General features: G+C 33.9%; 1 protein-coding gene across 50 annotated transcripts in view; it reads left to right on the top strand.

The window, feature by feature from the left end:
• The window catches only part of RIMS1 (regulating synaptic membrane exocytosis 1), a 531,588-nt gene that overhangs the window by 327,067 nt on the left and 180,575 nt on the right, over positions 1 to 23,946 (top strand). For 6 of the 50 annotated variants that reach the window (XM_063630478.1, XM_055256643.2, XM_055256614.2 and 3 more), the window contains exon 1: positions 7,539 to 8,014. The exons of 19 other annotated variants lie outside the window; for them this stretch is intronic. In XM_063630478.1, the coding sequence (XP_063486548.1) occupies positions 7,915 to 8,014 (100 nt within the window). In that variant the 5' untranslated portion in view covers positions 7,539 to 7,914. Of the gene's footprint in view, positions 1 to 7,525; positions 8,015 to 11,316; positions 11,445 to 11,749; positions 12,054 to 20,407; positions 20,496 to 23,946 lie in introns of those variants that run through there. 25 more of the 50 variants (XM_055256515.2, XM_055256497.2, XM_055256538.2 and 22 more) reach the window with 10 other exon arrangements.

Below are 23,946 nucleotides of genomic sequence, written 5' to 3'. Positions count from 1 at the left end.
GTGTATTTTAATGAAAGAGAAAAAAAATTATGCACAGAAAAAACTACCTGAGTTATTAAGAGAGAATTGCCATTAGATTTAAGAAAGAAATAAAGCAACATCAATAACATCAATAATAATAGTGAAACACAAAACAGGTTAGGAAGCTCAGACTGACAGCTAAGTGATCAGAAGGAAAGAAGCTGAAATTTTAATTGGCATAATCCCCAGAAAGAATAAGAGCTCTAAATTAGGTGTAAGGGCTGCCAAGACAGCTCTTTCTTTGGGAAACCATGAGTTAGGTTAGAAATTAGGGACTTTTGGGAAACTGAGTTGAATTGAGCATGAGATTGTGTATTTCACAATTAATGGGGGAACTAGAATAGTGATTGGAGTAGTTCAAACTCAACCAAGCCTGGTGTTTGGAACTGAAATCACGTGAGAACTTTTCTGTAACCCAAATAATGAGTCAACTTGTCAAATTTATTTAATAGCTGCAATCATTACCTCTGACTTACTTATATTTAGTTTATAAAATGTGATCACATCACAAAGAGTATCTTGGCATAATAAATATTTTATGATAGATATGGGCAAGCATTTTTTATGACAGCAAACTCTGTAATATAAACATTGGAAGTCAGCTTAGTTTCCAACAATAAGATACTGGTTAAAAAGCACTGATTATAGGAATATTGTATAGCCATGAAAATCTTGTTATATATTGTTATATTTAATGACATAAAAATATATTTGTGATACTTGAGGGAAAGGGATTGCTAATTATATGTATACTATATGGTGTGTTTTTGAAAAAATGATTACATATGTGCACAGAGAACTAACAGGACATATACCAAAATGAGTATGCTTATATTTTTTTCTGTTGTCTTTTTTTGTGTGTGTTTTTAAACCCCTACCATAGTTATATTCTCTTGTATTTGCATTTGCTCAGGTTTTCTATTTATCATTCATTCCTTGGCTTTGCTTTTTTACTTTTCATGCATTCTTAAAGACCGATCAAGTTGTTTTCCGTGTCTGTTCATTTCTTTTAGAGCTTAAGGCATTATGCATTTCATTTCTATCCTTTAATGCAAACCTTCACTTTTCAATGAAGTACTTAATTTTAGAACTTTTTAGTAAAATCTAAAATTAAATCATATGTCTATGAAAGAAGACTTTTAGCCTGCTTTCACTTTTCTCAAAAATTTACTGTCTTTATTCTATCTTCTATGATATGATTTGGAATTCAAGTTCAACTTGTGTTTCAGTATTCACATAAATAGATATCAGTGTTATTATTATAGTTAATACTTAATTGCCAACATGTTTAAATGATTTCATTGTTCTTGGTTACTTCTCATTTTCCCTTTCTGCTTTATTTTTCTTCTTGTCAGGGCATGTCCTTTGTTAATTTTTTCAGTGAGTGTCTGGGGGTAGTAAGAAACCGTTAGTTTGTTATCATTTCTTAAATGATATTCTAGTTGGGTATATAGCATAGACTTTTTTCTTCCATAGTTTCCAGTACCTTGATCCCAAGTCACAGGGTATATAGCACATTGCAAGTGGCAACCCTGGGAGGGATTGACTGGGGTTACTTTTAGCCTAATTAATGGGAGGAGCTTTAGGCATGGACTGACTTCTCTACTGGCAGGACAGGACATTGCAGCTCCAGGAGCCTCTACCCACCTGCACTACCTTTCAGTGGGCTGGGTGGCTTCAGCCACTTTCACCACTTTGCTTTTTAAAGATTCCAGCTCTACAGTTATCTTATTTATGTTTTGTAGTATGACTATTTATTTTTTGAAATAAATATTGTTTTAGAGGTAGGAGACTATATGTGTATTTGTATCTTGACACAAAGTTCATAAATATTTTTAAGAAAAATTTTTGAAAATTATTTGAGAGAGGAATAAACAAGCAAGAAGTAGTCTGGTCCTATAGGCAAGGTATAACCCAGAGAAAGTACTAGCCTTTATGTGATTTGGTTAGAAATTCAGCTGAGAGAGAATTTAGGGAGCCTTCTATTCTGGAAAACCACCGGTTTTGATTTGTTTTGTTTAATTCCTAATAGATTTTCAAAATACTTCTCACATAGAGAGGACAACAGGTGGATACATATAAATAGAAAAGTAGAATGATGTGTAGAAATAATAGAGTGAGACATACGCTTCTGTGTAGCATTTAATTACTTAGCTTGTACATCATGTAAATAATCTTGACTCTACTTGACTATATGCTTTCTTTAATAACTTGGTATTTTAAGTCTCATCATATTTTGCCTAACATTTCTATTTAGCTTCTTTAATTTGTTGATTTTTTTTTTTTGTGGAGAAATAGCTGATGTCCATGACTATACCTAGGAAGCAACTAGGTGTATGGGCAATAGGATGATAAAGAAGGCACTATTACTTCAGATAGCATTACTTGAATTGTAGTTCTTTGAGGACAAATAAATATATCCATTTAATGGCGTCTGAACTGACAGATCAGATTTTAAACTGTCAACATATCAAAGGGAAAAAGCTAATTAGGACACTACTTGAAATTACTTCCAGTTTACAGTAACATGGCTGCCGAGGCTGAGGAAATTAAAAGTAGGCAAAACAAACAAACAAATTCTCTCCAAACCCCCCAAATTCCACTGAGAAAACCTGTAAATGATGCATAAAGATAACATTTTTTAAGGCATAGCTGAGTTTGTGTGAAAGAGGAATCTCCAACCTCCAAGTGCCAGAAATGAAATGAGAAAATTAGATCTATAAGTATGTGAGGTGATACTTCAGCAATATGCCTGGATAAATCAAGACTTACAATGTTTGGGGGCTTGCATTTTTAAACCACGCAGGGCCATGAGAATGTTTCCCTCCTAAGAAGCAGGAAATGGCAATTTTTAACCTCTTTTTTAACCTTGCATCTTTATACAAGACCAGGACACTTAGAGTGCTTTCTCCATAATGAAAGAAGGATGACTATAAAACTTGACACAGCTTAGGTAAATGAGTAATTTTATTTCTATCTGAACTGTGGGTGAAAACAAAAACAAACAATAAGTCTGTTGTAATAAATTGAAATCTCATTCTGCTCATCTGTTCATTAAGTGGATTTTATAGACTGAATTTATATTGCCTACATTGTAATATAGTCCCACATCAAGAAAATAACATTAGATTTGGTCCTTGGTCAGTGATACCTCATTCTATAATACCTTTCCCATCCAGTTTTAAGCTCAAAACTTTTTCCATTCCCGTAAGATCAATTATTAAAGTTACAAAGAACAGGCAAATGCTAAGAAATGGTGCTCAGAGAGCTAAAATGTTGGCTTTGTAAATTGGAATCCTTTTTCTTCTGACATGTTTTTTGTCTTTTACAGAGAAATACAGTAATGACTAAAACATTTGTGCCAAGCTTGAGGCTGAAATTGTCAACTTCTGATTATCCTTTAAATATCTAATCACCATGAAAAACACTCAAAAGGTCTCCTGTAGGTAATGTGTAAGATCAGTTAGAAGGTGAAAATTGGAGGAGAGACATTCCATGGTAGTAGGTGAATCAGGTTTATTAATTAGGCACACAACAAACTTACCTTTTATATCTTTCTTTATCTTCCTTTCCTACCCAAACGTCGTCTCTCCAAATAAAAATATTATCTCTGAAAAATTCCCTACTCAACCATGGGTCACATCCTGGCACTGTCTGACATTTTGACATGTTTGCTATTCTGATCCCCTTTATTCCATATCAAGTAATTGCCTCAGGTTCTCCATATGGTTGGGTCAGGGTCTGGAAGCTTTAGGGCTCTTTAGCTTAGAAGACATCACAAATCAAAGCAAATGATACAGACCAGTTCTCATTGAAGATCTCTTTCAAACATGCTTGTCCTTTAACACACTGTAAAATAAAGAATAGAATTCACTGGATACTCATATTCGTTTATGTTATAAATGACATCATTACTACACTTTGAAAACAATAATTTACATACCTGTAACTTAATTTGAATTTGAATTTCAGAGGAATTTGGGATCCAGAGCCCCCTTAATAGCGTCAAATACTTTGAGTCTTTTTTAACCTTTTAAATTTTTCCAGTTAGGCATTTTATAACCGGAGTTGCTTCTAGTGTCCAAATCACCTTTGTGGGAAGCCTGTAAATAGTGATATAAGAGGCATTGAAGCCTTATAACTCAGGAAATTGTAATTATGAAAGAGGTTGTCAATCCTGGAAGAAATTGAACTAAATATATTAATTTCCCAAATCCTAATATTTTGAGAACTCTTATGTCTTCGAAACTAATTTTGCCTTCTATCTTGTTATTGCTGCTTCACAAATTGTATCTTGAATATTGATTTATTCTGTGTTTAGCTATGTGCAATCAGAATTTACTGGGCTATGTCAGTTGGACTTTGTCTTGAAATATTTTAAGTTTCAGCAAAAGAAATAAACACAGGCCAGGCGCAGTGGCTCATGCCTGTAATCTCAGCACTTTGGAAGGCCAAAGCGGGTGGATCACGAGGTCAGGAGATCGAGACTATCCTGGCTAACACGATGAAACCCCATCTCTACTAAAAATACAAAAAATTAGCTGGATGTGGTGGCAGGCACCTGTAGTCCCAGCTACTCGGGAGGCTGAGGCAGGAGAATGGCATGAACCCAGGAGGCGGAGCTTGCGGTGAGCTGAGATTGCGCCACTGCACTCCAGTCTGGGCGACAGAGTGAGACTCTGTCTCAAAAAAAAAAAAAAAAAAAAGAGAGAAAGAAACATAAAACAAAAAACATTTGCCTCCATTTGATTATGTAGAGTTGAATACATGGAACTTTGGTACAGAAGCTGTCCATCTGGGTTAGGAAAAGGAGAGCTGAGTTGATAATTTGTGGTAGCCGAATCACAGATATCCCAGTGACAGAACAAGACAATGAGTCCGTTTTATTACAGAAACTACCCAAAGGAGCAACATGGTCCTGAACATCAACTCTTAATCTATAAAATGGGATCCAATACTTCTCTCTCTTTCTTGTTCCTTAGGATAGCTTAACAAAAATCAGAATACACAGTATTAATAATGCAAGCATTTTTCCAACTATTTCTGCAAAATAACAAGCTTAGTAAATGTTTCCGAAAATATTGTTTATGCTCAAGTAAGTTTAGCCAGTGCTAACTTTAGCTAAAAGTGTCCTCAATGCAGGACTTCTGACCACCTTTTCTGGTAACGTGCCTTGTTATTTTTCTAGAAAAGAACAGAATATGCAGTGTGTCCTGAATACATGTGATTGGGTCCCTTTTATTTTAAACCATCTGCTAACATCTCTGTAAACTGGTATTGTGAGATCAAGGCATGGCAGAGCTATACTATATTCTCATGGAGGATCTTAGCCAATAGCATAATGTATGTTTTACTTAGTGCAGATTTATTTGCCTCAATCACAAACTGCCAAGAACCAGATATTGTGAGAGTCCCCAAATTTAAGGAAGTGGTAATCTAAAGCGATATTAGCTTTGATTATTATTGCTTTTGTTGAATTCAAATTCTGGTGTTGCCACTGACTTGATATGTCATTTATCATACCTAAGCCTCGGTTTCCTCATCTGTAACATGAGAATAGTAATAGCATTTAAATCTTTAAGGCACAGACCTGTTCTATGTATTTTTTCTTTTACTCCAGTGCTTAGTATAGTTGATACTCAGAATTTTTGTTTGATTGAAAGAAGTTCTGAATGCATGCATGCAGGGATCAGTGAAAATTGGAAGAAATAACAGAATGAAATATTACGTAAGGCTGACTGTCCCTTGAAGACCTAAAGGGAAGTGCTAAACAATGAAAAGATTAATGTGCATTGGGTTTAGACAATGAAAACCTCTCAGAGGAGGTATCGTGAACCTGAACATGTTTTTATGCCATAACCTTTCATACATATTATATTCTACTACTGGTTGTACAGATTAAGAATCTTGGTATTACTAAAAGGATCTGGAGTTTCCACATGTACAGATTAAAAGACAATGGATTTGCCCTCTTCTGTCCAGAGTTTGTCCTGCCATTGATTCTTAAGTGCCAATACATTAATACAATATAGCAGGGCTCACACAGCAGATTTAGCCAGTCAACTCAGTAGTAATGTGTTAGTTCTACCTGGGCAGTCTTCATTCTGTAGTCCCATAAAGAATGAGATGCTAGATTTACATCCTATCAACTAAATTATGTAGACATTCTCATTATTTAAAATGATTAGCATATTTGTTTACATGGAAATATACATTTTTTACAAGATATAATTGTAAGCAACAGAGGATGTTACATAAGTGAGTCAGCTATAGATTAGTAGAGATGTTTTTCAGCTTTTGAAAGTACTTTGGAAGAGTTTGGAAATAATATATACATTTTTCGTATAGTACTTCAGTACTGTCCTTAATACGCTGGTGGTATATGGAACTTAGAAAATCTATACATTATTGATTATTACTTCAAAGGATACTTGTAGGAGATTTGTGATTTGAAAATCAGATTTATTTTACACATGGAATTAATAGGACTATGGAGGAATAAAAAGGAATTTCTAAGATATATGTGATTAATATTTCAACATTAAAAATATTGGCATTTGATTGTAATAGGTTTTTAGCTGTACTTTCTGGCTGTCATATTAGTACCAAAGTTTAATTTGAAAATGAAAGTTTGGTGAAGTAGAAGCCTTAGGTTAGTGACTTAGGAATTTCATTTCCAGGATAAACCAGTCTTGGTAATACTCCATGTCTGTTTCTCTACATGGTTGATTCTCTTGTTAATGCTATCCATCTTTGTTACCTCTCAGATTCATTTTGAAGCATATGAATATTATTTGGGAAGTATGAAATATATGCAAATGCAAGGTGATTGTGTTATTTTTGCTATTTACAACATTTTCTGTATTGAAATCCAAAAAAATAATAATTACCTGCAGGAAAATATGCTTAAATTAAAATTACATGTGAAATTTTTAGTTTGTTTGTTTTAGTGAAAAGACTACAGTTAAAGTAGATAAAAATATATAATTTTTTTCATAAATTAGGAACATGCATCTCATTTATCAGAAGGTATAGCTCTTCATATTTCAGAAATGTGTATTAGTTTTGTAGCATGTCACATAAAATAGGAATCTATATATAATATATTCACATATATATGTATTTGCATCTGATAGAAAAATAATAGGAAGAGGGAAGCTACCTTAAAAAGTTTATGTAATAAGAGGTATTATTTAAAGAATATATAACAGTTAAAAATACAGCCTAAGTTTGAATATTTCAAGAAGAAACAAAAAGAAGTGTTTTTCTTCATAAATCAAAGATATAATAATAATAAGTGCTCCCATTTAATTAATTTTAATGGTACTGAACAAAAGCAGAAGAGTTTGGTTAAGAAATCATTCTATGGGCCAATGGCCATTTCATTGTCATAAAAATCCTTTATTTAGCCTTCTCCACAAATAAGCTCACAGCACGACAAAGGACACTAGTTAGAGTAATTTGGACGATAAGTAAACAGAAGGAATGGCTAGGAGCATAGTGTCATCTGGCAGAGAGCTTATTTCCTGAATCCTGTGGATCTGGTTAAAACCCAACAGAGATGCCAATATGCTTCTCCTCAGTAAATGCTACCAGTCCCCACACCATCAGGCCCACCGAAGCTTGTCTACAGTATTTTATCCAAGCAGTCCTTTGGGTAACTGCACAGTGCCTGCAGTGACCTGAGTCAGTCATGCAAGGAGACTTCCTTGTTCTCACACCAATGTTTTATTTCAGTTTCCATTTTCTGCTGGTCCTGTTGTTCAATGATATAAGCAGAGTGATGAAGGAGGCACTTCACACTCTTCTTAGATAAGATCTTGAGCAGCAGAGAGTGGTTTAAACAGCAAGGCTTAAATCTCTCAAGCTGGATTTATTTGCAAGTTTGCTGTCATGTGTGCACCTGGGATTCATGTCTCTTCAGAAGGGTGGGAAGAAGTGAGGTCTGTTGATTCCGAAGAGGGAACAATTGAAGCTCGACGAGCAGTTGCTGGTAAGCAATAGATAGTGGTAATCCCACTTCATTTTTGTCCCAGTTGTACCCAAATCTATATTTAACACTCCCACTGTATCTATTTTCCAGTCAAAATATTTCTATTCTCTGTGTGTCAGGTGCACAGTGTTCTTAATTGAATAAAATTTCCAGTTACCAACTTTATCTTTAATCTGTTTCTCTGAAATGAGATTGTAGGGTTTGTAATATAGCCCTAATGATTTTAAGATGATTAATTATGTTTATGATTGATTCCTGTGTAATAGCCGAATCAAGAAAGATTTGAAGATTAGAAAATCAATGTTCTGTGAAAATAATAAAAAAAAATAGCAGGCTACTTAATTGTGCATGGGTTTTCTTTTTCTGTCAATGTGTTCCATGCTTTACTATCTCATACAAAGAATGAGAAATACATGACAAATTGCAGTATCATTAGTGGGATGTCAATTCAAAAATAGGAAGTTTGTGTCACTTTTTAAAAATAATGGTTCCTGGGTTCTTGTGAAAGTACCAAAACCTTTTCACAAATGCAGGCCTTGACCTAAACTACAATAGCACAAGGTCAAATGGAATATATGAAGCAAGCTCAAAATTGCATTTGATGTTAGGTTTTATGTGTTCTCTCCCAAAGGAAATCAGTTTTCTGGTCTTTGATATAGCTCTGGAATTACAACTAAGTATGAGGCTGTGAAATATATAACCCAGAATAAGGATATGTATGGCTCAAGATGCAAGAGTTGTAGAAGTATTTTAAATGAGTAAATATTGTTAACATAAATTTTGGAATTTAAAAAATGAAAATAGAAGGATTTTTTCTACTTTTACCTAGACAGTGGCTCCAGTGAATAACACTTGTTACTATGCATGAAAGCTCATAGTATGTGGTACCCAGAAATGAGTAAGGATATTTTAGAATAAGGTCAACATTAATCTCTTCTAATATTGATTCTCTGCTTTGATTCTGTAATTTTGAAATCCATGAATACCATTTTGATTAATAAACCTTGTTTGGTTTATTAAATTGCATTTCTAACAGAAAATACTTAATAAACCAAACAGAGTTTGGTAACAAATTGCATTTCTAACAGAAAATACTTAATAAATCCAACAGGGTTTGGTAAAAAATTGCTTTTCTAACAGAAAATACTTGATAAATCCAAACAGGGTTTATCAAGTATTTTCTGTTAGAAATGCGATTTGTTACTATTTGATAAATTTTCTTATATCAAGGCACTTTGGGGAACTCAAGGTAATTATACTAAATTAACATAAATTCATGAGGTGGAATGAGGGACAAATATTAGATTAATGACATTCAAAGTGACTTTATAATTTGAAGTAAGCCCCTACTGGATAATAAACAAGAGAAAAGAAATAGGAATAAAGAAATAAATATTTTTTTAAATCTCAAAACTCAAGCACAACAATAGACACATGCAGTGTATTAAAATGTTTTATTTCAGTTGACTTGAGCCTACATAGGCTTATATGATTCATGCATTCTTTTTTTTTGGGAGATGGAATCTTGCTCTGTCACCCAGGCTGGAGTACAATGGCGCAATCTTGGCTCGCTGCAACCTCTGCCTCCCAGGTTCAAGTGATTCTCCTGCCTCAGCCTTCCGAGTAGCTGGGATTACAGGCACCCACCACCACACCCACCTAATTTTTTGTATTTTTAGTAGAGATGGGGTTTCACCATGTTGGCCAGGCTGGTTTCAAACTCCTGACCTCCGGTGATCCACCTGCCTCGGCCTCCCAAAGTGTTGGTATTATAGGCGTGAGCCACTGCGCCCAGCCTGATTCATGCATTCTTAAATTCTAGTCAAAGAACTTTATATGGTAGCGATTTCAACCAGACAAAATGAGTATATTGGTTGTTGAAAGTTTTGACTCCCTTTCTATTGGTTCTCTTCTGTATGCTTGCTGGACCGGCAGGTCTGTCTCTAGACCATGCCATCTGTATGTCTTCTTAATGACCATATCATAATGGAAGCAACTTAAGATCAGCAAGTATAAGACTTCAGTCCCAGTAGCTGCTCCGGAAAATCCTCACCACCTCGAAACATGGGAAATAGAAGTATATCATTATAGGCCCCCGCTGCACCGCCAACAAGTCACGAGTACTTTCACAAAAACTCACATAACTTTGAAGTAATTCAACAAAATAATTGCAGTAACTCCTAACTACCATGGTGTAGTGAAAAGCTCATACGTGGCTTTCAAAACAGACAAAGCCAAGTTCAAATCCCGACTCTGCTACTTATAAATCATGTGACTTTGGGCAAGTTAATTAGCTCTTCTAAACCCCATCTCTAATATGGGATAAGTGTTATTGATTTTTCCATAAGCCTATGAGAAATAAATTAAATAAAATTAATAGTATAATATTTGGCACTTAATAAGCATTCAGTTAATGTTTATTTATAATAAGCATTCAATTAATGCTTATTTCCCTTTTGCTTTTCCCAACAATAACTTGGTCAGGTTTTGACCACAGCCAGCTTTAAGCATAGGCGGAAGTTTGGGAAAAGAAAAAAAGGCAAACAGATTCTGAATGAGACCGTAAATATGTTCTTTTAAGAGAGAAAAATTGTTCAAATTAGTCATTTCATTTAAGGCTGATATTTTGCAGTTGTTTTGGTAATGAGATGATCCATGGCTCAGTTTTAATTTTTTTTCTCATGAGATAATTATTTTTGACAAGTACATGTAATTTAAGTAAACACAGCGCCATTTGTTTTAAATAAATGAAAGATGTTCCTAATTTTCTCTCTATCATCATTTGGCCATTTCGTTTTCTAAAACAAACTAGAAGCAGTCCACCTTGGTTTTTCAGCAAATAATCCCTATATGATTAGAGAAGTGTATCATTATTCATCGCTGTTTCTGGAATCTGAATGTTGTACTACAATAAAAATGTAATTGAGATAGTAACATAATTTCAAATCAACTAATTTTGTTGTTACTGTTGCTGTTGTTCTGTAACACAAAATATGGGTGGATGAAGTAAAATGTAGGTGAGCCAATGAGAGGATAATTATTGTGTCTCAGTGAGAAAAAAAAATCTATTGTATTATGAATTATGCATCTACAGTCCTCAAAAATATGCATCTTTAACAATATCAGAAATATGAGCCACCTTCTCTTGTCCCCAACTCCCTGGCAAAACCTGTTTGAGGTTGTCCTTTTGCCCTCTGGAGATGAGCCACCATTAGCACTAGGCTGGCCGTATCAGAAGAGCCTGAAGAAGCACTTTTGCCTGTGTTCCCAACAATCAATTGTGTATACTCTTGGTTTATGCTTTCTGGTGCCAGTTGTCATTGAGCTGAGTAAGATTCCTCAGTTAGGGAAACTGCAGAGGAAATGATCTGTTACACAGGGCTTGGCAGGACGATTGCCAGTGATTGATAATGGGACCAAATCATTTCAGGTGAGTTTTCTGTGGTCTGACAGTCAGGCATCTGCTCAACCTTGTCATCTTAACCCATGGGTATCGCAGTGAGTGTCAGTGGGTACAAGATGAGCTCCTGAACATTTCCCTGAGTCTTTTCTTCTGTGTTAGCTTTAAGGACCACAACGTTTCATCTCTCTGGCTTCAGAAAGGTAGCAGCTTCTGTGCATTGTTTTAGGAAATGGTTAATTGAGGAGCTAAAAGACCTTTAGTGTATGCTACACTGGGAGCTACTTTAGTACAGCACAGAGCACTATAGATTAATGCTGTAATCAATGAGAATCTGTTCACTGCAGAGATCTGTTTTGATGACAGCAGCACTTATGGCCTTGTTTAGTGTCACTGTTGTATAATGTTGGACACTGCAGGCTTTTTTGGCTTTGATTTGGAATGCAAGGACCACAGGGAATTTTATTTAAAATGTTGTATTTTGGTGGATTTTTTAATTGTGTTGTGCATTTGCTGCCATTGCTAGCTGAAATTTAATGATTTGATACCAGTGGCATTTAATTAACCACTCCGATGCTGCTGTTATGTTTGCTGGGTTTCTGCAGTTTCTACTACTTCATACGTTGCACTCAGGAACAGGTAAACTAAATTATATTAATCTATGGATAAATGTAAAGTTAATGTAATTTACTGTTTAATTATCCAAAAGAGTAAGATATTAAAATGTTTCATTTAGATTCTATCAGTAGAGAATAAGGATGTTTTGCTTTATATAAATATTTTAGGATGCAATAATGATTACTTGTATTACATAAAGTTATTTTTATGTTTTAAATGTTTATCTGAAGTACACATTAAATTATACATTTTAGTATTACATTTAAGCCTTAACTTGAGATATTTAGATAATATACAATTAATTCAGAAAGATACATTTTTCTTCTCTGGTGGATCAAAGAGTTTGCTTTCCCTATTTAGTGACTTTCACTAAAATTAGAAAATGTCAGAACTTAATCTTCTTGAAAATACAAAGATTTAAGTATATATAGATTGTTCTTTTCAAGTGTTTAGAAAAAAGGCTGACCAGGTTTGGTTTCTCCTAATTGACAGTCCTGATTATAGAACACATTCGTGGAAATGCCTGTGTTTTCGGTGATGTTAAGCCGTGGACTAAAGGGAAAACTGTTCCAATGAGGGGAACAGAGAGCCCAAGACACAAAGAAGGAAAGAGGAGTGTAATCTTTTGCATCAGAGATTTAGGTGTGTGACCTTGGGTTAAAAGAGTAACTAGTGACTAGCCCCTTCTGGCCCTTGTTTCCCTTCTGCCAGTTTGGAAAAAGACTCTCCTGTTATTCTCTGTAGGAATGGCAAAACATTTTTTCAGATGCTCAAGATCATCTATTGATGATTTCCATGTAGAAAAAAGACACAATTATTAAATGCTTAAAGGTATGCAGTTTTCCTAATGCAAGAGGTAAATACAGCTTTTTTTTTGCTTTTTTTTTTATTGGCTTCATTGTAACTATTTTGTCAAATAGGCATTAAGTTTGAGGTGTCCTGAGGGCACCTGCTATTAAGACTGCACTCCTTGGGAGAGGAAAGAGGCATAACAGTTGTGCTGCAGCCTGATGAGGACCTGGATGCAGAGAGGCACTGGGGCTCCCTGAAAGTCGGCCAGGGACAAGGGCTCTCCTCACTGCTCCCTTGCTCTCTCTCAGGTTCAGTGTGTATTGCTGAGGGTAGCTGAAGAGAGCTCCTGCCTTCTTTTCTCAGCAAATGTTTTTCAAGAGGTCTGCTTTTTGCTGAAGGCAAGCTCAAAATCCAAAGGGTCAGAGGCAACTGGAAAAGTAGCCACCTTCCACTGGCAAAAATATGAATCAGATTGCTGCCTACCAAATACTAGTTAATGTTTGTGAGTCTAGCCTCATTAAATATATTCTTTAGTGAGGATGGAAGGATTTTATTGTAAATTGAACAATGTGCTTACAGAGCGGCTAATAATTGCCAGTTTATAATGATCATGAATCTTCTGTTCATGTTTATACTTGCTGTTTTTTCTTAATAATAGACACCCACCATTATGAGAGGAAGGCTGAGGCAATGATGGTTCATGCTCCCACATATATATACATGAGAGACAAAAGAAAAAGAGAAACAATGTGATTGATTTCTCTGTCTAGTTCTGAGGAACCAGTCTGAATTATAAGTCTCTACACATATATTTATGAGGGCAACAACTTTATTAGTAAAGTGATTATGAATTCCATAGAAGTTTGTCTGCTCAAGTCTCTTCCAACTTTCTGATTTTGTGGGGTGCTGCTGTTTATTAGTGCATAGTTAGGAAGATCTTCAAGGAAAATAGATATTTTCATTTTGAAGTATTACCTGTGAATGTTCTTGGCAAGGGTTCTGTTAGAGAAATGAAGAAGTCATTTGGAAAACAAAAACAAAAATTAATCTCAATGAACAGCAAATATATATTCTCCCCTATCCTTCTCCAGGTCATCTGTAAACACTTTTAATAAGTAAAACAAATGCTTGCCATTCTCAATTTTCTAAGGCTAGGGAGATTGGGAAGAAGCATGTTAATTTATCAAAGAAGATAAATTAATGAAAGAATTTGTAATTATTAGATACTATGATAATAGTCAAGAAAACTTTTAAATACCTATCATCATGCCTGTAAGTTGTAGGCTAATGAAATGGTTTTAGATTTTATATAACCTGCTTCAAGTAGGCCAACCTTTTGTCTTTAAGAAGGGAATAATCATAATTATATTATGAGTGGGTCAATTACTTGCAGAAATGTAACCAAAAATCTTGATTGCATAGTTAATTTAAGTAAGTTTTAGAGAAGGTTTTATGTGACTTCTATGAGTCTTGAATATCTGGGAAATAAATTCTTATGATGAACTGTAAACATCAAATTTCAAAACTGACTTCAGAAAGGGGGGGCATATTGATATAATGGCTGGTGAGTTTTAACAAACGTATTTCAATACTATAATATCTGTCTTATATTTTAGGCTTATAAATAGCTTCGAGGGTTTTTTGTTTGTTTGTTTTTGTTAAAAGAGGCTGTTAGCCCTGCAGTGTTTCTTGTTTTTCTCTCTAGAGAATGCTTAGCCCTTGAAACTTGTTCTTCTGGGTAGGTTCAAATTGCAACAACTTTTTTATCCACTTAAATTTTTTCTTACTTTTATTTCAAGATTATGTTCTGTAATCACTTATTTAGATTATATAAAGTTTGTTATTATATTTTCTATATTTTCCTATTTAGCATATATCTGAAATTGTCTAAGGTATTCATCAGAGAAGAGATGTTAGTACATTTGTGTGTAATATTTCTCTTGCCTATTCTATATTAAAGGCTTTTGAAAAATATAATTCATTAGAGTGTTGATAGGTCATGAAAGTGCTTTTTGAGGTGAATTCCCTTGCTCTCTATATGTACTCACAAAGCTCATTTTCTCTGAGTATGGTTTTTTGATTTCCTAAGTGCCTGGCTTAAATAGTGATCTTAATGAAAGCATACTGCTGAGGCTGAGGACCTGCAAGAGAGGATAATTCTGGGAGCTAAAGGTAAAGCAACAAGTCCATATCATAATACCCTACTCAGAGTCACTCATTCCTTTAGTCCCTTTAGCCATTTGTTCTTAATTTGGAGAGAGATCAGAGGCCTTTGAGAAATAAAGGAAGCAATGGACTCTTGAGGGAAAAAATAGTTTTGCACACAAAATTTTACTTACAGTTTAAAAGAGTGTGTGGATCCTCTAAATGTAATTATGGACCGTGTAAAAGGACTTGCATGACTCAGGTTTGTAATCCTTTCCTTAAAAGTCACAACAAAAAAGTACTTGAAATTCAGTGGTAGAAAAAGTCCTGCCTACACAAAGGTACACCACTTCTCATCTATGGTTAGTGAATAAACTCAAGACCAGCTTCAAATTGCTCTTGCTTAAAAAAAAAAAACTTAGTTACTATTTGGTGTTTTCATGGGCTCTGCCATTTTATATCATAAACAAATACACCCAAAGCTTAAATCTCCAAAAGATAAATATGTGATGATTAGACAGATCATTGGCATAAGCAAAGATATTAGGAATAACTGCAAATTCATTGAGCTTGTTTCTGTTTAGAATGGCTTGACAGAGACTAGGTTTCTCTTGACAATAGGCTTCTTTGACAAATATGTTGTGATTTCCTGATTTCAGAGGCTAGTTTTGTTTTAGGCAGACATTTAGTTATAGAGATCTCTGTATAAGATTTGTTATTATGAGATTTTACTGTAATCAGAGCTATTCAATTAAGGCATAAAAGTGATGGAAAAATTAAGCACAGAATAAGGGGCTCTAAAACATCTCTTTAATCTGAAAGACCCTTTAAGTATTGGTAAGAAACATGTGGTTTGTAACAAGAATAGTCTTTCTGAAGTTTTTCCTTGAAGCTGTCCCCTTTGAGTTTGCTATATAGAATCTTTAAACGTAATATCTTTATTCTCCACAGATTTCCTGGATGGTTTAACAAAGCTAAATTGCAGTGGATACAGTTTGCATACCTGTGAACTAAGTACACATCCATATGTGTGATCTAAAATGTGATACAGTGATAATTATGTCAGAGATTATGGTAGGCCCAAAGATCTGGGGTGAGTGTGTGTGTGTGTGTGTGTGTGATTTTTTTTCTCATTAAGACTATTAGTACATCACTTTGAGAAACAAATAGAACCATGGAACTTTTCTTGGTAATAATGGAAATTATAAAGGCAAATAAGACGTTGTTTTTCAGTGTTTTAAGTCCCTTTCAACTGTAAATAATGCAAAATGGCTAGCCTAGGGTAGTAATGAGTTTCTCATTTGAAAACTAAGCCATTAGAATACAGTTGCAACAATTATCGCAAATTCTTTACAAATATATTTCAAACGTGAATAATAAACATTTTATTTATAAGGTAAATGCTACTTATGGTCTTGCCAGTTAAAAAGAAACTGAGGTTGAGTTTAGGAGGTGCTATTGATTGGCTCTTTTATTTTGAAATGGAGATCAGCCTTTAATTTTATTTATAGTATACCTGTATATAACATAATGTCTTGTTTTATAAAAGATAAAATTCAGCTATGATATTTTTTCTTAATACTGAGATTATTATAATTACTATAATTTGATATTTCTCATGGATTCTATATTTCTCCAGCTCAATCTTGCTGTGATCAGTAAGATATTTTAGCTAGCATTTGGGTTGGTTTGTATAGAAATTAGGTGAAACAGAATGATTTTATATTGTTAAGATTGGTGACATTATTAGATCAATTTTCAATGTGCACATTTTTATTGAGAGAACCGAGTTAAACATATTTACTGTCTTTGTGAGTGACATCACCTTATGTCTCAATTGGGAACGTTTTGTTATGGATTTATAAAAAATTACAAAATATGAAAAATTGACTTTTTAACATTACTAAAATAATATTCAATTTAATTTTTTATAAATGTAATCTTTCAAATGGTAATTTTAATTTTCAGATTTAGTGTTATCGAATAGTTTATCAGTGCCAATGGTTTGCGATTTTATTTTTTTGACCTGATATCTCTTAATTTCACAATTTCAGTTACATAATTCTCTAAAAAGATAGTTTTGTTCACTTGGTTTGCTCTTACTTAAAAGACATTGATTTAAGAATCTTTAAAAGACAATTCACCTCTACTCTGTGTGGGGAGTATTATGCAAAGAGCACTTGATCTTTTCCATTTTTTTTGTATTGCATTTAAAAAATATCAGGAAATAGAGCATGCAAAGGGATAAGAGTTATTATTTACAGTGCATTTAATCTTTAAATTAAGTTCATGATTAATCTGAAACAATAATAAGCATTTGCTGTATGTTTCTGCTTTTTGTTGCGTTGATGAATAATGACTTAATTGTAAAAACTTAGCTTCAGATCTCTTCTTATTTACAGCTGAGTTTTTCGATGTGCCAGATATTTGCCAACCAGCTTATTGTTATGATTATTGCTATTTGTTTACATTGTTTTAATTAAAATTTATATCATCAGAATTATAATTTACCAAACTTTGTTTTTAATTAGGAGGGTTATAAAGGGATTTCATCCTTGTTTTTATAAAAATTTACACACTATAATATTTTTAGTTATTGCCTAATGGATATTGTTTTAACATCAATGTTTTGCCCTTTAATCCAGTTATTTTCATATATAACTGTTCATGCAGTCTTTAACACAGTTATGTTCATAGAGCTACACACAGTATCACAGTGTTGAGGGCACATAGACTCTTAGCTGATTTGTTTGTTTTTGTGTATTTGTTTGTTTAGATTTCCCTGCCCCCTTTCTTGTCAATAATTATTGCTGTCAATGTGCTTGTTTCAACAAACCATTTTCCCATTTGTAGTGTGCATCTTTAATGGTTTTGTGGGGTTGAATACCAAAGAAACTCTTGTATTATTGTGGCTATAAAGTTATGAGCGAGGGTCTAGTGTGTTTTTCTAGGAATAAAGTCTAGGAGCTCAGATTTTGTTCTATTGCCTTTTGCCAGATGAGAAGACCTTTTCACTTACTTCCCATCCTTTGGCAAGGCTCTCAAATAAATTAAGATAACTTGCTATTTACTATAAAGTAATACCTGCACGTCAATTCCATTTTGTTGTTTTCTGTTGAATCAAAGTTATTTTGAGTTTGAAGGAGGGAAAACTGCATTGTAATGAAAATAGAGTTACAATAAATATACTAAATTATATTGTGTACATATCATTTAATCTGATTTTAATTGCTATGTTAATATCATTTTAAAGCCTATTTTAATGTCAGAAGTGATTTACAATAGCTGCGAAAATGTAAAACTGTAGCCAAGTGAAATAAATTTAAAATACATAGAAAAGATCAGTAAGGGAAAATAAGGGTAGAAAATTAGGCTGCATATTTAATCACAAATATCCCAACACAAAAAAATGTCATTCATTACAAATGCACAACATCTTTAACACAAAATAAGCCAGTTGCAGGCCAGGTGTGATGGCTCACACCCGTAATCCCAGCACTTTGGGAGGCTGAGGTGGGCGGATCATGAGGTCAGGAAATCGAGACCATCCTGGCTAACACGGTGAAACTCTGTCTGTACTAAAAATACAAAAAATTAGCCAGGCGTGGTGATGGGCACCTGTAGTCCCAGCTACTCAGGAGGCTGAGGCAGGAGAATGGTGTGAACCCAGGAGGTGGAGTTTGCAGTGAGCCGAGATCACGCCACTGCACTCCAGCCTGGGCGACAGAGCGAGACTCTTGTCTCAAAAAAAAAAAAAAAAAAGCCAGTTGCATAAGTGCACACTAATTATTCCTGATACCAACACCAAAAGAAAGTTTCTTTTCTGTTATTTCATAGAGGAGATTATCAGCAGGAGCAGAAGCAGCATGATCCATATGAGAATCATCGTCACCATGATCCATATAGTAAACACCCTGATATAATAATGATAAAGGACAATACAATAAAAGGAACTGTAGGGGCAGTGAGGGGAGAGGGACTGTCTAGAAATATAGTGTGTTCCAGGTGCGTGGTTGTTTGATGGTGTGAATTAATTCATAGTTTTGTTTCAGAAAATATAAGTTGATTTACCACATAGCCCTCACAAAGACTTCTGTATATATTGTTGCTTTGTGTTAAACATTTCAAAAATTTGTAGGGCAGTATCTTCAAGGAAAACTCTCTAAAGTGTACTTGCGGGTAGTTCCATGCAGCTAGTTATTGTGAAGTCATGTATTTAAACAGCCAGTAAAGCTGGGAATTGGATTCTCTTGCATCTGTGACAAATCCAAGAAACCAGTATTGAACAATTTTAGTCTAGGTCAGTGAGGGTTACTTATTTTTTAAAGTAACAGTTCCAATATGAAAATATTTTTAAATAATTATATTGGAAATATAGATTTAAAACTGTTTATTCAGTCAAATATTTAGGACCCCTGGAAGATGATTCCTTTCTTGAGTCAATAAGTTAGTCTTTGACCAACATTAACGTAGTTTGCTTTTTAATAAAAAATATATATACAATCTATATGGATTTGTTGATATTGCTTCTTTATCCTTATTTTTTGTGGTTTATCTTATTTAAATTATTTACTTCTGTCACATGAAGTTGGAGTACAGTTGAAAGAATGTGACTTTATAAAGCTTGACCACTTTTGCATTGAGTCAGAGATTTAGACCAGTGACTGCAATGTTTTGCAACCTCATTTCCTATAGCCGTAATTTTGGAGTTTTATTAATATGGCTATCAAGAAGTTTTCTCAAAAACAATGCCGAGGCATAAAATAAAATGTTCTCCAAGCTTCTGGGCCTGGTGATTTTCCACTGCCAGTCAAAGAATTTCCAACTGAAAAATAAAGTCCTTTAATGTATCTATAAATTATTTGTTTGCATAGCCAAAATAAAAACAAAGACAAACCAAAAAATAAGTAGAATAAAATAGAAAAGAAAGGCAAAAACAAACTATTCATAGTCACTTGAGGGATCTCTGGTGTCAACACTTGTTTATATTACCCACTATTTGCTACAGTATAAGCTTTTCTACTTTTTTGTAGATTAATAGTATATTTTAAAATAAGAAGTATCAGTCCCACATAAGTACTTCTGTTTTGTTCTGTACACCCTTAAAATTTGTCTTTATTATCATTTTACTATTTTCATTTATATCACTAAAAGCATGTATCCATCTTTACATTTTTTATTTCCTCGTCTTTGGGATATAGAGGCAGGTAAAAATTGATTTGACATTCAGAATATTATTTCAACTTAATGCTGTTTTGCTAGTGTTGCCTGGGTCTGGATAAGGACTGACATTTTCCTTTATCAAAGATATTTATATGTAGAGTTTGTTCTTGTAATGTCTTTGCTGTGAACTTGCCCAGCACAACAATTTCTTAAACCTATGGTTAACACCCAGTCCCCAAACAATGAAAACAAATAAACCCCAATTTTTTCCACAGGGTTTCCTGGCTGGTTATTCCGAGACTTTGCACTTGACAACCTGTTCTCCCACGTGAATGGAATACTCAGTGTCAATGTGGAAGCCTGGTCAGTTGGAAAGTTGCAGTAAAATATTTCCTTCTGCTGTACAGCACTTCCCAAATTCTTATTTATGAAGAGTCATTGTGTTGAAAAAAAAAAACCAAGTATCCCTAAGATTGTCAATTTTGTGATTTGTTATCCAGGTTACCTTACTATTCTATATTTAGATTCTGGAAGAGAAATTTCTCAGTTATTAGGCCTCAGGTCATATTTACACATGAAATTTATTCTTCTCCACTCTGTTCTGTGTGGAAAGCATTTTGGCCATTATCAATGACCTTGGAGACTTTTCTTCAGATACATTTTCGTTGTCATTTAATACAGATAATACAGTATGGTCTAGATTTCTTGAAGACCATGACCACATTCTTATTTTATAATCCTAAGGCACAAAGTTGTGTGCGCATGCATGTGTGTGTATGTGTTTGTGTGTTTGTTGTTCAAGTTTTCTGGAATTTTAATTTATAAAATTTATCTAAGGCCTTATAGCACCAGGCCAATGTAGAGGTAAGAAAGATGGCATCGAACATCATGGTGTTTTGGGAATGTTTCTGGACCCCAAAGCTTCATGTGGTCTCAAAATCTAAATTTATATAAATGTACATAACTTTTAAAATTAGGAAGAATTAATCTGATGACTGATATTTACTGTCTCTAATTTCTTTTAATTTCTCAATATCAATTACCCTTTTCAAAGCAAACCCACAATGTTTTCTGTGTTTTCTCAAAGCCCCATTATCTATGGTGACCCTATTTCATGTTTAAACTTACAATAGTTATTTTCTTACTACCATCAATCCTGTTATTGTTTAGATAATTTTTAAAGGAATATAAACTAAAAAAATAAATTACAGGAAGTTAGGAAGTTTACAACCTATTAGAAAATAAATATTAAAATATATTTTACATTTGATGTCTACTAAATAATTTTTAAGGTGTAATACCAGCTGGCTTCAAGGAAACATTGTTAGGGATATCTTGAATAATCTGGCCAATTAATAATTTTTACAAACAACAGGACTTCAGCATTTTTCTAAGCCCATTTCAAAGCATATTTTGCAAAGATTACAGATATTACATATATTTTGGTTACGATCACTAATTAACTGTAAGTCTGATCTCTAACACCGTGATTTCATATTCTTCATCTCAAGTGTGTAGGGAGACATTAAGCTTTATTTCTAAACTCCTTTACAATTCACAATACTGACATATCTCAGTTAATCCTCATGAAGTGTTTGTGAGGAAAGGCACTATTCTTATTTTGTAAAAGAGGACAAGGTTAATAGAGATGAGGAGATATTATCAAGAGAATGCACCTAATATGGCAGATTTAGGATAGTCACAAGTCTCCAACTCGGAGTACAAAGTTCTTTTTACTGCATAATCGCTGATTTTATAAGTGTTATATGAATACGATTATAAATATTAGCATATAATGTTGATGGAGAAATTAAAATATAATGAAGTTTTGTGATTACTCAAGATTTCAAATAAGTAAACTGCTGGGTAGAAAAATATATTTTTCTTAGTTTGTACGTGCTATTAGAATTGACAGAAATGCTTATAATTATATAAAATTGCAAAATGTTTTTAGTATACATTTTTATACTCTGACAATGTGGATTTCTATGGTGCTCTGTAGTTACAAAGCAGTTTCATGCACATGATCTCATTCTACCCTCAGAAGAAAGAGGGGTTCTATGAGAGTTATCTTCTGATTTGAATGACTGCGCTCATGATTCAGCCAGAAATTTTGATTCTGAGTTCCATATAACTGCTTTGTAGAGTTGTGTCATGGTGGTGGTTGCATCCCCAAAATTTGCTGTCAAATTCGACAAACAGTACATACAACCAGAAAAAGTACTGCCGCTACCAAATATGTTAATAAAGTTTCCCTTTCCTGGACCAGCTACTGAGTTTCCTTGCCTGTGTCCTAAAATTATAAAACGTAAGGATGGCACCACAGGGCTTCAAGCAAATGTTTAATCACTCTCTGGGGTAGTTCAACTCCGGAGGTTTCATTGAGTACGAATATTTTCTGAATACAAATATCTTTGTCACACCAATAACTTAATAAATAATAATTGATACATTTACATGAGTCAACTTAATAATACTTCAGTTTACCTGAATTATCAAAGTTATATATCAGAGAGAAAGACAAAGGGATGTTCTTGGTTTGAGGATGGAAGCAGAGTGCAATTATGAACAAAGGGGAACTTTTAAAAGGGAAATAGTTTTCTTTTTTTAAAAACCACTTCGTTGAGGTATATATGACATAGAAAACGCTGTGCATATTTATTGTATACAACTTAATGAGTTTGGAGAGAAATACCCACTCATAAAACTAGCACCACATTCTATGCCATAAAGATATCCGTTACCTCCAAAACTTCCACCCTGTTTATTATTTTCTTTTTTGTAATAAGAACACTTAAAGTTAAGATTTACCCTCTTAGCAAATTTTTAAGTATGACACACAGTATTGTTAACTCTAGACACAATTCTATACAGTAAATCTCTAGGGTTTATTCATCTTGTATTACTGAAACTTTGTACCTTTTGACTTATACCTCCCCGTTTCCCCTGTTCCCCATCTGCTAGCAACTGCCACTCTATTCTGTGTTTCCATGAGTTTGACTATTTTAGATTCTTCATATAATACTACTTATATTCCTCATTATATTCCTCATATAATATTTTCCTTCTTATTTGGCTTATTTCACTTAGCACAATGTTCTCAAGTTTCATCCATGTTGTCAAAAATGGCAGGATTTCCTTCTTTTTCAAGGCTTAGTAATACTATGTTGTATGTTTATACCACGTTTTCTTTATTCATTTGTCAGTGAACGTTGTTTCAACCTCTTGGCTATAGTGAATAGTGCTGCAGTGAATATGGGAATGCAGACATATCTTTGAGATTCTGATCTCAATTCCTTTGGATAAGAAGTGGCATTGCTAGACCATATGGTAGTTCTATTTTTAATTTTTTGAGGAACGTTTATACTGTTTTCCATAGTGACTGTACTGATTACATTCCCATCAGCCATGTAGAAAGGTTCCAAAATTTCTCCACATTCTCATCAACACTGATTTCTTTTTAAATTTTTATAATAGGCCATCCTAACAGGTATGAGGTGCTATCTCATTGTGGTTTTGATTTGTATTTCTTTGATTGTTATTTATATTGAGTATCTTTGGTGGTAAACATAGCTGCCATTCAAAATGAAATTTCTAACATGCATTTAGAAAACAATAGCACTAACAAACTCCTAATGGCTGGAGATAATATGTAACTCTCCCAAGGATTTATACCTTTTTTTGGTCCTAGAACCAAAACCAGAAATTTGATTTTAAGTTACTTAAAATTGTTAAAGAAGTTCTTGCTGAAGCCCAGTGGTCTGAAGGCTGAAGGCCTAGCCCTGCTTTAGGCCTTGAGCTCAAGGGACAAAAA

Source organism: Symphalangus syndactylus, chromosome 2 (assembly GCF_028878055.3).
Source record: "Symphalangus syndactylus isolate Jambi chromosome 2, NHGRI_mSymSyn1-v2.1_pri, whole genome shotgun sequence".
Taxonomy (NCBI): Eukaryota; Metazoa; Chordata; class Mammalia; order Primates; family Hylobatidae; genus Symphalangus; species Symphalangus syndactylus.
This window is presented reverse-complemented; position numbering and strand designations above follow the sequence as displayed.